This window comes from Drosophila novamexicana, unplaced genomic scaffold (genome assembly GCF_003285875.2).
Source record: "Drosophila novamexicana strain 15010-1031.04,08,12 unplaced genomic scaffold, DnovRS2.1 tig00000193-arrow-pilon, whole genome shotgun sequence".
NCBI classification, from domain to species: Eukaryota; Metazoa; Arthropoda; class Insecta; order Diptera; family Drosophilidae; genus Drosophila; species Drosophila novamexicana.
Window position 1 is genome coordinate 8,100,252 of NW_020824787.1, and position 17,270 is coordinate 8,117,521.

Sequence of the window (17,270 nt, forward strand, 5' to 3'; positions counted from 1 at the left end):
GGCAATGGGCGTGTGCTTATCGCTGCTGAGCTTTGCATATGTCGCGACTCGTTCATTTTTTTTTCTGTTTTTTTTTCTGGACTCGCCAACTTTAAGGCGGAACAAGTTTTGAGAGTGTAAGAGAACATGAAGATGTTAGAAGAGAAGATGCCTTATAGGGCTGCGCGCCCATATTTGCTTGAATATGGAAATTCAGTATGCAAATTATATTTTTAATTAGTTTTAATCAAATTTGCATTTAAAATAAGTTTTTAAGTGGATAACAATGTGCAGTAAATATTTAAATTATATTCAGCACAATTCTAATTCTGGATTCTAATGATTTAAATATTTACTGCCCAGTGAAATCCATTGGATTTTATAAAATTATACTCTTAGCGCTTGGATGTTGCTTAAATATATACAAAAATAATTTAACATTTTTTTGTACAAGATAGAGATTTAATATGCTTTGAGACCTGACTTGCACAAATATGCTCTTGTACATATTTATATTTTGATTATTTTATATTAATTAAGTGCTTTATTCTCTGCTAATTTAATAAAATGCAATGTGCACATATTTCCCTGCTTGTTTGAATAGGATTTCAATATTGTTAGCGTATTTTCTTCATTTTATATAATATTTGCTTAAATGTATATTTTTTTATTCGCTGCTAAATTAAATATAAAAATATATTTAAAACAATATATACCTATTTTATTTTATAAAGTCCAAGCAATATTATTTAAATCTTCTTAAAGTACGAATCTTCTATTCCTTAAATTCTCTCATAAGAGGCTGAAATATATATTTATAAGAAAACCTTTCCTTACGTTGTCTATATAGGATTCCCATTTTAATAGAGCCTAGCATTTACAAAATGAAGTTAGTTTTATCCACAAGCTATTCGTAAAATCATCTTAATAGTGCAAGCTGTAATTCAAGGCAACATTTTTTCTTTAGCCGCAAATTTTACAGATGAATTGTAAATCTGGTAAAGGAATTTGTGACAAATTAAGTTAAATACAATTCAATTTAGACAGCGCAACAATTAAGTTTAATTACACGCTGCCCAAAATGTTGTAGATGCCACTTTAAACCGACTGCGTTCTGCAGATCCTTGCAGCCAAAAACAAAACTGAAATGCTGCAATTGCATTTTGGATGCGCACTTAAACAGTCATTAAAAAATGTTGCAATCAACCACAAAAGCTGCTGCCGCAGTGGTCGCTGTCGCTTTCATTTTTAATTTGCCAGCGGCCAACGGGCAACAATATGACACAAATTACAAGGAAATGTCATAAAAAAAAATTTAAAAAAAAAAAACGAAAAGCAAGTGCAATACGGGCCGGAAATGCAACTGGAAGGCGGCTCCAGCTGCGACTCCAGCTCCTGCTCCGACTTGGACTCCGACTCCAGACTGCGACTGACTACTGCGACTCCGGAATGATTATTTGCATTCAGCGAGCCGCAATAATTTGCTTATAATTTGCCACAGTAGAGTGAGAAATGATAAAGTAAATGAAATGCAACAGACAGCAGCGGGGGCATGCAACATGCGTGCCATGGGAAGTGGCGTCGCGTGCCTTTAGCTTCCTATTTTTTTTTTTTTTTTGCAGCTGCAAGCCACCAAAATTGCAACTGTTTCTGCCACATGGCGTTAAATGCATTGCCACACAAGAGTAAAAAAGAAGCGAAAGAGAAAAACAATAAAAACCGAAATGTAACGCATACGCCCCGTTCGCCACTCAAGTGAGTCTCAAGTGCCGGCTGCTGCAGGGCCGCCGCTCTGTGCATTTTATTTTTTTCTGTTATTTAGTGCAACAGGCGCAACAATTGAGGTGTGAATCGGGTCCGGATGGTTGCATTTGCCCGAAAGGGTGTCAATTTGAAGGACGCTAATGGAGCGCGTCAAAGGCTTGTGGGCATGTCCCTGAAAGTATGCAGCGATTTCTGTTAACTGAATCTCATATACTACTCATTCGAAATTTAAAAGAGAACAGGCTCGTTAGAAGAGTTGCTTAAATTAGCAGAATCCTGCTTCGAATCAATATAAATATTCAAGTTTATATAAATTCTAATAATTCTAATATTTAATTATGAGAATTACTCGACCAAACCTCCTTAAAAGCTCAAGATCACTCAATACTCAATACTCAATACTCAATACTCAATACTCAATACTCAATACTCAATACTCAATACTCAATACTCAATACTCAATACTCAATACTCAATACTCAATACTCAATACTCAATACTCAATACTCAATACTCAATACTCAATACTCAATACTCAATACTCAATACTCAATACTCAATACTCAATACTCAATACTCAATACTCAATACTCAATACTCAATACTCAATACTCAATACTCAATACTCAATACTCAATACTCAATACTCAATACTCAATACTCAATACTCAATACTCAATACTCAATACTCAATACTCAATACTCAATACTCAATACTCAATACTCAATACTCAATACTCAATACTCAATACTCAATACTCAATACTCAATACTCAATACTCAATACTCAATATTCAATACTCAATACTCAACAGCTAATACCTTCAATAATTCTCTCGAGCAAGTCTAGAATCAAAAATATATATGAAGCAAAAGTATTGCGTTTATTTCTATTAGCTGAACTTGCCACAGCTTGGTTGGATTGCACCCCAGGGGCGGTGGCATGCACAGAATTATGCAGAAATTACTTAAAGTTTAGTTTCAAGTAGTTGCCAGCCTATAAAAGCTGTGTGAGAAAAAAATAAAGAAAAACAACATTCGACCCGGCAGCGTTTCGCTTCGTTTTTCTTTATGGTTAAGCGCTTTAAAGACACCGCTGGGATTTTCACACACACACAGACGGAAATAAACACATGCTCAAACGTCAATAAAAATCAGCCAGACATTCACACACACACACACACACACACACACATAAATACTAACACACCCACGCACATAAAGACCAGCACGGACATCGAGGACGTCGCAGGACAGGAGCAGAACAAACACGTTGCAAGACCAGGACGAAGCTCGTTCTTTCACACATGGAAATGTTTGCAGACGCCAGCAAAACAACCCACAGCCAAGCAGCAGGCGGTCTGTCAAAGGGGGCGGAGGTGGTGAAGGGGGGAAAAGCTGCTTATAGAAAAATAAAAGCCAAAAGACATACAAATAAATTTTGCGACCCGGTGCAAAGCAATTTGCTCACTTCCGTTACAAAAATAAAAGGGTTCCTCGTTAAAAACAAAACGAACCAAACTCTGCTTAGAAATAGCAAAAAATATATATGTATGTATAAAAAGGACACTCCATGCGATATTTCACATTTATGACAAACTTAGTTCAATGCAATGAAGTTCGACTTGCTTACAACCTTACACTTTGTTTATGGCTTATGGAAAGCGCATCTATGCGAAACAATTTATGTAAAATAAACATATTATTTAAATTTACATGCATTTCGGACTCGAAATATTTTCAAATTTCACGCAACAACGAACTCATTTCTTCTTATTTTCAAGTTATTTCTATAAAACGTTTAAAATGTCCTTCAGTTTACTTTCTTTTTCCCTAATAGAATCTTTGGGCTCCGGACAGGCTACAATGAGGTCATTGAGTTCTTTTCACTAACTCTCTAATTTTTCTATTACATATACAATTATTATTGTATATCCGTAACTGCTTCTCTTCTATAACAAATCTCTTTATTCCTTTTATAAAATGATGTCTCCCTCTTTTGCACACTGAACTCTTTAAAAATTTGTAAAAAGGGTACATTATTACTGCAAATGTAATATACATATATTTTTGATCAAATTCAATAGCCGACTCGATTTATTCGTGTCCGTCCGTGAATGAATGCGTCGATTCCTAGTGCCCCAGCAATATGAATTCGCCTCGCTTGCCATCGGTAGAAATACATATCGAAATCATGTTTATTTAGGTAGAACCTTAGAGATTTGCTCAATAATAATATACTTGCAAGAGTCACACAATTGGACATTTAGCACAAGAAACCTCTTTCATTTTACGGCTATTGTGATTTCTCCCCTCCGCTAGCATCCTATATCTATAAATCAACTATATGAATCAATTGGAACTACCTACCAATTATTTATGAAAATATAAAGCATAATAAGATCTACAACAAAACTAAATTTGTTGTTGGCAGAAGAAGGTTCAGGGTATCGCCTAGTCGGGTACGCCCGTCAAGAGCTACTCTCCCTTTTTTACTTTGGTGCGTTATAGTTCAAGAAAATATTAAACAAAGAAGTAAAATGTAGTTAAACATCGCTTACCTTAAAAAAGTGAGTGTGTCGGAGCTTGGATTAAGCTTTTCTGATTATTTTTGCGTTGATTCTTGTCACAATATCTGTAATATAGTAAGAGATAAATAATTTTCACTTTATTGATTATGTCTTTTTGCGAGGCCAAGTGTATTTGCCGCTTCGGGTACTTCAAATAATCGTTGGATATTGACTTTTATTTACTCTAAAATTTGTCGCCAATTTGCGTAAATTGTAAATGGCAGCTGAGTTTGCAGCTACAAGCCGCAACCGCACGGCTCCGAACAAGGCTCCTAATGACCAATTGCTGCCTACAGCAAGTCAAATAAATAAAATATTCAAGAATCCGACAGCAGGAGCTGCCTGCTCCGAGCCATGCGCACCACATTCGTAGCTGCAAGACACACAAACAAACTGTCCAATGAAACAGATTGCCAGGAAAACAAACAACCAGGCAAAAAATAAAACAAAAAAGCATCAAAACAGATATGTAAAAAAAAAAAACAAGAGCAGTAGAAAAAACCCAAAAAGCTGCAGGATAAATTGATGGCAAAAACAAGAGGCCCCCAAACCAAGCTGCTCACTTGTTGTTTTTTCTTTGTGGAGTGCATGTCCTGGCGCAAGGGTTTAACGCACTTAAGCAATAAAAATCGAAACAATTTTCGTAGCTGCCAAGTGAAATTGAAACAAAATGTGCGCCAGTGGGGAAAATACTTTCGATTTTCGAACCAAAATGGAAAACTGTATAAGTGCGAATGTTATAAATAAGTGGAGCAGTCGGCAATACAGTCAAACTTTTGTCCTTTTTATATGCAATACGTTTCCATTGGGGTCTGCCTTGACAAACAAACTGTTTGGTTTTGTGTGCTGTGCCCTGCATCCTGCCTCTGTGTGTGTGTGTGTGTGTGTGTGTGTGCGTGTGTATTTTATCCTTTCGCATTGGCCGCTTGCTACAAATGACTGGCCATAAACGCATCCTGTCTATTGTTTATGCTCGCTGGCGTGTGGCAAGCGCATAATTGAAAAAGGACATTCGATTGGCAGCCCAACTGCCGGCAATATGGCGGCCAGAGTTATGAAAGGACACATCATAAAAACCAGGCACGTAAAATAAAGGCATGCGGCTTTTGATTAAGCAACCAGACCAGACCCAGAACCAGACAATCATATCCAGCCATAAATATCAGTCAATCAATATATATAAGTGAGGCTGTCCCGACTGAATGACTGACTGAATTGGAGGCAAACGTGCGGACTAATGTGTCTGAGCATTGAACTAAAAAGAGAAAGATCGCTGGCTCAAATTCAGCAGCAAGTTGAACCAGGCCACGCCGGTTAATTGCTTCTAGTCTATCTATACATCTTCTAATTCAAACGATATGCTTTACTCTCTATCAATTAAACCCAGTGCCCGATAACAGCGCCACCTATCGAGCGGATGGCAAGAACAACCCGCTGAAACACGATGCCAAATCGCTGACCGATGAAATGGATCGCATGCAGGACCTCAAGGGCTGGGCTGCTGCTGGGCCGCTCTACAACAGCCGCAGATCCACCAAATTATTAACCTTAGTCATCGCTGTTTACGTGGGGGCGTGGCAGGCCTAATAATATGTAGCAAACTTTAAGTGTAATTTGTACAAAAGCAACAAAAAGAAAATGATGTCGTAATCCTAAGCGAATAGTTTGTAAGCGAAAAATGTCACATGTCGATTTGGCCACACGGAAAATGTTAGTTGACATTTTTATTTAGTGCTTAATTTGAAATTGAAATAAATGTAAAAAGTTGTTGTTGTTTAGCGCGTAAGTTGAAAAAGGGTTTTCGAATGCTGTCCGCACACACGCACACACACAAACACACTCACGCGCACACAAACACACACAGGTTCTGATAGATACAACGGAAATACAAAGTATTAGCATGTAAAATTCGATGCGAATCGCAATTTAAAAATTACATGGAAGTCTTTAAGCTTAGCATTGACTACGGTTTGTGTATATGAAATAGGTACAACAGCTAACGAACCACAACTTAAAACTAAAACTAAAACCGAAACTAAAGCTACATTTAAATCTAGGCCAAGTCGAGTGGTCAAACAAAAGTCAACCAACTGTCAATGAAATGTTGCTAGAGCCCATTTTATTTAAGACTCATTTAAGCTTCTTTTACGTGCACCGCAACATTGTTTATATATAAATATAAATATACGTATATATATATATATATATTGTAATTTTGATTTCAAAAGAAACAAATAAAAATGCCGTCTTTAATTATTTAAACCGAACTTTGAATAAAACGAGAAAGGACACATTTTCAATTTGCTAGCTTTCAATTAACGCAAACAAATTAACGTAATAGTAAAAATAATCAGCCAGCACTGCAAATCAGTTAAGTAATTGACAATTCGAGCCAGCAACCCAAATTGAGCTTTGAGCGACACACAAGGGTCGAAATTCCATAGGGTTCACAAAGGCCAAAAGGAATCTAAGCATAGTTTTTCAAGAATACAATTCAACAATTTATTTGTTGACCATTCTTCAGAATTATATAAATAAAACTAATTTAATTTGCAAGAAAATTTAAATCAATAATGAATGAGCTGTTGAGTTAAGTCACAATCGTATCGAAAATTCACAGGTATCGATTTGTGCAAAGTAAGTTAAAATCCATTTCTATCTATCTATTAATCTACCTATTAATCTATCAATCGATCAATATATTGGTCAATCTATTAATCTATTGATCTGTCTATCGATATATCTATATTTCTTTCTATCTATTTATTTATTTATTTATCTATCTATATATCTATCTATATGTCTATCTAAATACCTACTTATCTATATATCGATTTTATGATTAATTGCGCCATCAATCTATGCCCCTATCAATCTATCGATAGATCTCATATCGATCTGTCTATCGATCCGTCTATTGATTCATCTATCCATCATTCAATCTATATATTTATGTATCTACATAGATATATCTATGCATATGAATATCTATATTTATATCCATTGATCTATGTCTATTTCACTCCCAGCACAATTTATGCTGACGCCGCCCATGGACTACACCTGTTTTTAAATCCGCGTTTTAGAAATGCCGGCAAATGAACAAAATGTTATGAACCACAAAATATGTGCCCAACTGCAGAATCCCGAAACCTTTGCCCCTTGCCCTTTCGCCGCTTGCCCACGCCAAAAGTTTGTTTACGTTTGCCATCAATTTTTTACGCCATCGGCCCACATGGCAAAATGTTTCATTATGAGGTCGGTAGCTAACAAACAAAAAAATGCGTAACGCCAGCGAGTTTATAATTTAATTTAAAAAACGCAGAGCTAACTACTACAAAATTAAATAACAAAAAAAAAAGTACATAATTATTAAAATAAATTAAATGTCTGCTGCTGCCCTCATAAACTCACGAGCGGCCAATTAAAAGCATGTCCAACGTGGCTAGTTTTTGCTCAAGGGTATACGAGGACCGACAACCCAAATAAACTGAAAAAACGGCACTTAACTAGAGGATACCCTGTAAACTAAACCGAAATTTAGAGCTTTGTTGAAATGCACGATATATAATGGACTTTGGTTTATAAAAATATTAAGTTGGCATTTTGAATACAAAAATATTAATTTTCGTTTATTTCTAATAAGTAATTCCTAGATATTTCAGAACATTTTGTAATTATGTGTTTAAATTTTGAAGAATAATATTTTCTAATTTTAATAAATAATAAATTTAACTGTGCCTTTAAAGAATCTGACAGAAAATAATTTCAGAGCTTGTTTAAGACAAGCAAAGAGAATTCTTGTTTTTTTCTTATGTCTGTTTAAACGATATAACTGAAAGCTAAAGAAAGTTCAAAGTGGGCTGTGCAAGTGAAATTCAGCTGCTGCAGCTAGCGCATGCTGACCCCTTAGTCAATATACCCTATGTGGAAAGCGCTGCGGGTCGTAAAAATCGCTACCGCGGCAATTTGGTTGCATTTTCACACGCGTTGCCCCGCAAATGGCAAAAAAAAGAAAAAAAGGAGAGGAAGAAAAAATTGGCATGTGTGGGATTATGCAATCGCCTGTGCCTTTCACCCCTTTGCCACCTTTTAGCCCTTTCCCGCGGCAGTCCACACAAAAGGCAAGTTAATAAGAGCATGTGCCGCATGGCCAGAATGGAGAGCGAAATTCTCGGCACCTAACCAAGCGCCGACAAAGACCACACAGCCACACACACGCACACACACACGCAACACACACACGCACACAAAGGTAAAAGCGCTGACAACCTATTGGGCGAAAACTGTGTGCGAAAAGCATTTGGCAAAGTTTCGATATTGGGCTCAAAGGTAGGGAGCACTTTTTGAGGCTTACTTCATGCCAAACGACGTGCACAATTAATTTACAATTTATTGAGGTGTCAACTCAGCCGAGCTGTCCTCTAGGCTGTTTGCTGCACACCTGTCGATTTATGACACAATGTTTGTTATTTAATCGTGCAACTGAGAAAGTCAATTTGCATTGTAATCAAATATATATAAATGCACATATGCACACATGCATGTCACTGATGCGTTTAATGATGTTCAACTGAAATTATTTTGTCAATAAATTGTTTGTCTGGCTTGTTAATTTGTTAGAAAAAGTGTCAATAAGCACACAATTCATATGTCTGCTCTGTCAGACATCTGAATCGCGCAGTTTATTTGACGATTTGTTTCCATTTCCACCTATTTTCATGGTTTTTGAACTATATTTTAATTATCTTCAATATTTGTTTAGTTGCATTTTAATCTGCAAATAGTTTTGACCAAGGAAAATGAGTTTATAATTTGAAATATATTTTCGGTTATAAAACTGAAGGAAAATAAAGGATATTTTAAATGGAATAGATGACAATGTGGTGAGTTTTACAAAAGCTTTGAAAATTTCCCAAAGCTTTCTGAACACACTTCACCATGGCCGTAGCTTAGATGAAATGAGCTTTTGCGCCTTGAAAGCTTCTAAGCTTTTTTGTAACTGTTAACAATAACAGTTAACGGCAATGTTAAATTTTGACAAGAAGTAGAAACGCCGCCATTAAAATTTATCTATTGAAATGGATAGAAATGTAAAAAAAAAAAAACAATGTAAAATATGTAAAAGAAGGTTTTTAGAATTAAAATAATTACTTATAAATAATTCTAGAAGAAATATAAGCGAATTAATATATATATATATTTGAAAATATGTTTAAGATAGAATTAAGAAAAAACAGTTTGAATAAACGGTATCCGCCCATGTTAGTCTTGTGGTGAAAAGCTTGAAACCGAAAAGTAAACTTTCGTTTTTTAACCAATGACTCGTACTTTTTAACCAAGAGTGGTAAATTTTTCGAAAAAACGTATCAAATCAATTTTTACGCAAACCATTGAAATTAAGTTTAAAACTAATAAAAAACACATTTCAAAAGTTATGGTTGGAATTTCTAAAATCACTGAACCACGTGTTCGTTTAGCTAAACACTCATTTATTATTTATTATTGACATTTAAATAAAGCCTAAGAATTGGAATTCTAATTAAATTTTAAGTGTTCCGTTTAATTCAAAATATTTCAAAAGGCTTAGACAAGTTCGCATAAAAACAGACAGACAGAAGGACATGGCTTTATAAATGATGCTGCTGTTAATGATGATCTATAATATATATATTCTATGGTATCGGAGATACCATGTACATATACAAATTGAATAAAGTATACCTTTGAAAATATATTTGCATATTCTTTGCCATATCTAACATTCAATTTCCCCGTGATCAGTGTGAAATTCAATGTTTACCGAACCGTCAGGCGACACAAATGCTTGCAATTTATTTGCTTAAGCTCAAATGTTTTTTATTCTGCGCTGACTCAGACTGTGAAGCATTTATTATTTGTTCAGACTTTTGGATTGTGCCAAAATATATATATGCTTAAAGATAATAGTTGTTATCTGAAAGTATGCTGCTAATCAGCTAAGTTACTGAGCATCTTTCTATATGTCTAACTCCAAAGACTCGGGTGTGAATAGTGAAAGTGTTAAATAGTGTTTGCTTAAAATTACATAATTTATTATAATATATTATCTATATCTTAATACAAGCGCACGCGTGCTAAATATTTGCATATTGTGACGTCAACATCATTTTTGCAAGCCCATTGCAAGTAGATAAAACCAAAGGAAAATGGGCCTGCCTAGACAATTTTGGTATACCGCATGTAAAATACCCTTTAAGAATTGTAACACTTCAAACATAATAAAATCATCTGTGTTATGAAACATTCCAGTAAGGCATTTTATCATATTTTTAAGTAGGTCTTAAATGTTGGGATCGTTGTAAGATCACGAAATTAACTAACTTTAAGTCTTAGCTTAAGAAGTCGTTCTTCAAGATAAGGCCTGGAAAAACCAAGCAGGGCCCAGCAGCATCTAAGCTAAATGTTTTGCCAATCAAATGCATGTTATATTTAATCCAACAAGAAATGCATTTTTGAATAACTTCGGTATTTACAGTCCGATTTTAATGCAATTTGTAGATCATTGATATGCCTTACAAAAATGTATGCATATCAAAGCACAAGGCTTTTACTTCAAAAATGCATTTTGCCGCATTTCAACCATTTAGCATACGAATATCAAGCGTGACAATTTGCCAGAACAGCCAAATGCTACCCTCCTGCAGAGCATTGTCATTAAGTCGTCAAGCGAATGATAAAGTATAACGACGAGTCTAGGTCTAGAGTCTAGAGTCTACTTCTTATCAGCGCATATAAATATATCAGAGAGCGCCCAGTCACTCAGTCGTTGATCTGCAGCAGCATCTGACGTTTCAATTTTAGTTAAAGTTTCAGTTTCAGTTTCAGTTCAATTCAACAATGGACTTCACGCTGGTCTTGTTGAGCTCGCTGCTCGTAATTGTGCTGGGCTATTTGCGGCACTGCTACAACTATTGGGAGCTGCAGGGCGTGCGGCAGCTGCGTCCACATTTTCTGTTTGGCCACTTCTTCAAGCTGAAGTCCGTGCATCTCAGCGAGCTGCTGCAGGAGACCTACGACGCGTTCAAGGGTAAAAGCCGCGTGGCTGGCACCTATCTATTTATACGGCCCATGGCCGTGGTGACCGATCTGGATCTGGTGAAGGCCATACTCATTAAGGACTTTAATAAATTTGTGGATCGCTCGAATACGCCGCTGAATCTGCCAGAGAATCCGCTGGCCGGCCATCTGTTCAATCTGCACGGCGAGGAGTGGCGGGCGCTGCGTACTAAGCTGTCGCCCACATTTACCAGCGGCAAGATCAAGTACATGTTCAGCACAATAACCGGCGTGGCCCAGCAGCTGGAGGAGACCTTCGAGCAGGAGGTGTCACAGACAGGCAGCACCTTGGAGCTGCACGATCTGCTGGGCCGCTACACGGTGGATGTGATTGGCAGCTGTGCCTTTGGCATTGAGTGCAACAGCCTCAAGGATCCGCAGGCTCAGTTTCGGGTGCTGGCACGCAAGTTGTTTGCCAATCAGAAGCGGAACGTGCGCTGGAATCTGTTCAAGGTGAACCACGTGAAACTTCTGCTGAGGCTGCACATCAAGACGCGCACCTTCGACCAGGAGTACACGGACTTCTTTCTGCGCCTGGTCCGCGACACAGTTGAGCTGCGGGAGCGCGAGAAAATTAGGCGCAATGATTTCATGGATCTGCTGCTCGATCTGCGCCGCACGGATCAGAAGATGGGCTTGTCCGTGGAGCAGCTGGCCGCACAGGTTTTCGTTTTCTTTGTCGCCGGCTTTGAGACCAGCTCCAGCAACATGAGCTACGCGCTCTTCGAGCTGGCCAAAAATCAATCAATACAGCAAAAACTGAGAGAAGAAATTCGCCGCGTGCTGCAAGCACATGGAAAACTAACCTACGAGGCCATGATGGAGATGCCGTACTTGGATCAAGTGATAAACGGTTAGTGCTCAGTTTAAACTCGAAACGAAATAGATAAGCAGCAATAGTCGCTTGCCTGGCAATTGATAAGGCTTTTAGATAACAAACATTCTAGATACATCTGGACAGAAGACAAAAGTTTGAATCAGCCAAAAATATTTGCTTAACAAACTGTCGAACTCGGCCCCTGAACAAGTCTGTCGGCGCTGAAAGCAAACAAAATAATCTCGACAAGTAAACAAAACACAGACGATTTTTTAGAGAAACAAAGTTCACATCAAAAATATTAGCTGAAGGCCCGACAATCTGAGCCAATTATTAGACTCAAAGTCTGAAAGCGTTTGCAAGAAGCAGACTAATCTGAATACTATATAACTATATGATGATGACTCTTTATCAGTATCAGGGGCCGAGTAGATATGGACAAGTCTGTGTGCCTCTTGTGCCTCAGTCTACCTTCATGGAAACTCATTTCTTAGCAAGAGTTGGCCAGATCGGCTATACCTATATCTCCTTATATAAAACCGACTGACTAAATGACTGACTGATTGAATGACTTCCTATATAATTACAAGGGTATTCATCGTATTGCCCCAATATTTACCCAACAAGATCTGTGATCAATAATAAACTCTTACAGAGACTCTGCGTAAATATCCGGCTCTGGCCTCGCTGACACGCGTTCCCTCCGAGGACTACAAGCTGCCCAGCGACGAGGGCTACGATTCGGACGGGCACATAGTGCTGGAGCGCGGCATTAAAGTGCATATACCGGTGCGTGCCATACACTACGATCCGGAGATCTATCCGGAACCCCATGAATTTCGACCGGAACGTTTCGAGGCGGCCGCCTGCCAGCAGCGTCATCCGTTGGCCTTCCTCGGCTTCGGCGATGGGCCGCGCAACTGCATCGGACTGCGCTTTGGGCGCATGCAGGTGAAGGTGGGCCTGATCACATTGCTGAGCACCTACCGCTTCAGCCTGCCGCCCGACGGACCCAAGGAGCTGGCCATTAGCAACAAGAACCTACTGTTGGTGCCCGGCGAGGGTGTCCGACTGCGTGTGGATCGACTTCAGACAAACAGTCGCGCCGAATGTAAATAAATTCAATAAAAACAATAACAGAACTCAAGCAAAATAATGCTGCATAAACAAATACTGCGTACGCTCCAGTGCGGAAGAAATTGAAACCTGAAAACTGGCGTCGCGATATGTGAGCAGAAAATTCAATCAAATTGAAGCCTTTTGGCGGTCGATTGAAAGGCAAACCAAAATTTATAGACGCCGCAAAGCAGCTGCCCCAGCTGCTGCTGCTCCTGCTGCACAGTCACCGTCAACCGACACTGACACCTCCGGGCACTAAATCACACAAATGACACCCACACACGCACACACACGCACACACGCACACACACACACACGCACAGACACATGAGCATGTGAGCTGACCAAAAACCCGTGCGGCAACACACTTGATGCACTGTTTCTACCTGCAGCAATTGGTTCCAGTATGCGTGTGTGAGAGTGTATGTGTGAGTGTGTGTGTGCTTGTCTGTGTGTGAGTGTGTGTGTCGCTCACATAAATCCAAACATTTACAATATTTTGCTAATTAGCAGAATATGTGTGAATAATGAATGCACTTGATGTGATGCAGACAGTGTTGCGCGTTTAGCTATTTTCTAGCTAAATTTGGCTAGTTACAATTTTAAGCAGATGAAGCTCTTTTCTGGCATGTTCTTGACAATTACTAGCCACAATTGTTGTCCAATCTGTTCTTTTGCTGCTAAATATGGCCAGTTAATATAATAATATTTTAGCTATTTTCCGGCCAGTCAAGGAGGACTCGTGCCGACCACACAGTTTTATAATTTTGCTGCTTTCTGGCTTGTGAACGACAACTACTAAACACTATTGTTGTCCATTCAGCCATTTCCAAGCTTTGTAATTTTATAATAATTTAGCTATTTTCTGACCTTTTTATAGAATCCTCGCCACCAGTGTTGCCTAGCTAAAATTTTAAGCTATTATTAGAGCTTGTCTTTTTGCAGCTCACTTGCAGCCTGTGCTGCCCATTTAGCTATTTCTCAGTTTCATTTGGCTTGTTAAAATTTAAAACAAAATAAGCAACATTGGCATCTGGACATAATAGACAACAGCTAATTTTAACCAAATTTGAATATATTCACAGCCTGTCAGACGGAAACAACAACAATTAAGAACTATTTAGCTGTTTTCTGGCACTTAAATGACAATCACTAAGCGCCTGTGTTGGCCATTCAGCTATTTTCTAGCTTTGGCTTGCTACAATTTTAAAATAATTTTGGTATTTCCTGGCATTTTTTTGACATTCTAGCCATTGTTGCCTAGCTAAAATCTCAAACAAATGTAGCTAGTTTTGTAGCTGAATAACCAGCACTATCAGCCAGTTTCCAGCTAAATTAGACTGTTTTCGTAGTTCGTCAGTCGAAAACAACTGAAATATAAAACGGATTTAGCTATTTTTTGTTTATATCAATCACAATTGTCAGTTAATGTGTTAAAAAAGCTGAAGCAGTTATTTTAGCTATTTTTGCACATTGGACTTGGCTAATTTTCTGAAGCTGCAGTTGGCAACACTGCGGCACGCTGCCCACAAGCCAGACAGAGCGGAAGTGAGAGAGAGAGAGAGAGAGACAGAGAGGGGGGGAGTTGGAAAATGAGAGAACTTTGATGCATGGAAACTCTTGTAGGTGTCATATTAAATTTATGACTGCGTGTTCAGACTGGCAACAAAGGCTGGCTGCAAGCTTCAGCTTCGCATTTGCTGATTTTAGCGATTAGTTACGGAAACTGTGAAACAGGGTGTCGATAGGGGAAGTGCGGGGGTAAAGAGTGAGAGAGAGAGAGAGAAACCCAACGATACTGTTGCACATTCGCAGGCAACCTGAAATAATGTGTGGGTGACATTAATCAGGAGCAGGCAAACCAGAAAGGACTCTGCTCTGCTACACTGACTAACTGACTGACTGACTGACGGACTGACTGATTGATTATTTACGCACAGCTCAAATCAAAAAAGCTGAAAGCTGAAATTTGTACTCTTGTTACTTTATGGGCTGTTAAACAGCTGAAGAGCATTTCACACACAAGAGTGGAAAATTGATGGAATACAGTCATTTGACTGTTTTCTGTTTGTTAAATAAACAAATATTTAAAGATCTTTGTTAAATTTCATTCCATATCATAGAGTATGCAGGCAAATGTTTAAGTTTTGACCGAACGGCCTCAAGCTTCACCCGATTGCAGAGAATCAACTCGCACTATATCAAATACTTATAACAATAATAACAAAAACAATAATTTTTTGAAAGTTCATCGCAATTTTTTATTCATATATTAAAACGAAAACAGAAATTTGAGAATTCTCGAAAAATGGCTGAGTTCAATGAAAAGTGGAATGTGTGGAGCGATTCTTATGCAGAAAAAACTAATTAAACCAAATCAAAGTCTGGTCTAGATCATGATTTTGTGGCATGTTTTTATATAAATACTTTTTCGATAAATACTTTATGGAAATCCAACTAGAACATTTAAATTATTGACAAACAAAATTAATGACATACTTACATAATTAAAAAGAAATCGTAAATTCCAAACTTATAATTCTTAACCTTTATTTTGTTAACAAAAAAAAACACCAATTATTTAACAATTATTTGCAATATTTTGCACTTTTAAACAAATAGTTTTTGTACATTGAAAACTCGCACGCTCTACTCCAGAACTAATTCGAATAAATGCCGCAACAGTTGGCACAGTTTTTTGCATAGCCTGAAACATGGACTGAAGCAGCACATGAGCAGACCATAAATAAATCTTAAATCATGACCGATCCACTGTAAAAATTTGACGAATACGTGCAGAAATAAAAAAATCAAAATGCAAATTGACAGAAACAAATCCATTATTGAAGCAACCGTTGCGCGAGGCGACAATTTTATGACTGATCCCATGTTTCAATTGAAACAGCTCGATTTGTCGAATCGCGTTTGAGTATTTGTGTCGTGGGAGAGCTCGCTTTGCTGAGAGAAAGAGCTAAGCCGAAGTCTTACACATAAATAGAGCTAGTGCCGAGAGAGAGGATAATTTTATGACTGATCGAAGCTGCAACTAATTCAGCTCGATTTGTCGAATCGGTGGAGCTGAGTCTTTGGGTTGCAGTAGGAGAGCTAAATAAATAGCAGCTAGCCTCTGACAGAGAGAGAGAGAGAGAGAGCGCGCTAAGCGGAACTCTTAAGCTGCCAGTGTGCCCATATATTACACATAAACAGAGTTAAGCCGTGAGAGATGACAATTTTATAACTGATCAAAGCTTAAACTCAAAGAGAGAGAGAGCGCGAGAGAGAGAGAGAGAGAGAGAGAGAGAGAGAGAGAAAGAAAGAGAGAGAGAGAGAGAGAGAGAGAGAGAGAGAGAGAGAGAGAGAGAGAGCTAAGCTGAGCTCGAAAGCTGCCAGTGTGCCCAAATCCAGCCCAAGACAAGAGGCATACTAAATATCTAATGAGACAGACATTATTTATTTAAACTAAACATGGATAATAGAAAAAGGTGAAAGAGTTTTAAATACGACTGCGAAACTACTATCCAAATGTTTAAGGCAACCTCTAATTATACTTAACCTCTAAAATATTTCACCTGCAGTTTTTAATTTAAATTTTAAACAACATTTTTGCACTCGCGCGAGTCTAATGTATAACAAAAATGACTGTATATTAACTCAACTAAATAAAAGCTTATAATTTATTTATTCATTAGAAGAAGAAACAGCCCGGCGTTGTCCGAGTCTAATGTTTAACTAAAATTAATTTAAAATTAAAAGAAATAATGTATTTTCGGTGTTGGATCCTTAAAACTTCGCGCTCATATTGAGCCGAACAAAAAATCAATTTCTAAATAAATAGAGAGTGCTTTTGGAATTTTAGATCAAGACAAAGGAATATGTATTAGTTCCTGTGCAGACACCATAATATCGCACAAGTTTCTTTGCGA

At 37.8% G+C, this 17,270-nt stretch overlaps 2 protein-coding genes and 1 long non-coding RNA gene across 6 annotated transcripts in view; 2 read left to right on the top strand and 1 right to left on the bottom strand.

The window, feature by feature from the left end:
* The window catches only part of LOC115758741 (lachesin), a 49,044-nt gene extending 42,579 nt beyond the window's left edge, over positions 1-6,465 (top strand). For all 4 annotated transcript variants that reach the window (XM_030699492.1, XM_030699493.1, XM_030699494.1 and 1 more), the window contains one exon: positions 5,701-6,465. In XM_030699492.1, the coding sequence (XP_030555352.1) occupies positions 5,701-5,900 (200 nt within the window). In that variant the 3' untranslated portion in view covers positions 5,901-6,465. The remainder of the gene's footprint in view (positions 1-5,700) is intronic.
* The window catches only part of LOC115758748, a 39,550-nt gene extending 23,319 nt beyond the window's left edge, over positions 1-16,231 (bottom strand). Inside the window, exons 1-2 of the long non-coding RNA XR_004017460.1 lie at positions 15,851-16,231; positions 4,305-4,378 (exon numbers count right to left, since the gene is read on the bottom strand). This is a non-coding gene — a long non-coding RNA (uncharacterized LOC115758748). The remainder of the gene's footprint in view (positions 1-4,304; positions 4,379-15,850) is intronic.
* Positions 11,101-13,381, top strand: LOC115758743 (probable cytochrome P450 6a14). Its single transcript, XM_030699499.1, has 2 exons — positions 11,101-12,264; positions 12,884-13,381. The coding sequence occupies exons 1-2, from the start codon at positions 11,193-11,195 to the stop codon at positions 13,345-13,347; spliced, it is 1,536 nt and encodes a 511-aa protein (XP_030555359.1). The 5' UTR covers positions 11,101-11,192; the 3' UTR covers positions 13,348-13,381.
* Positions 16,232-17,270: the final 1,039 nt, after the last annotated feature.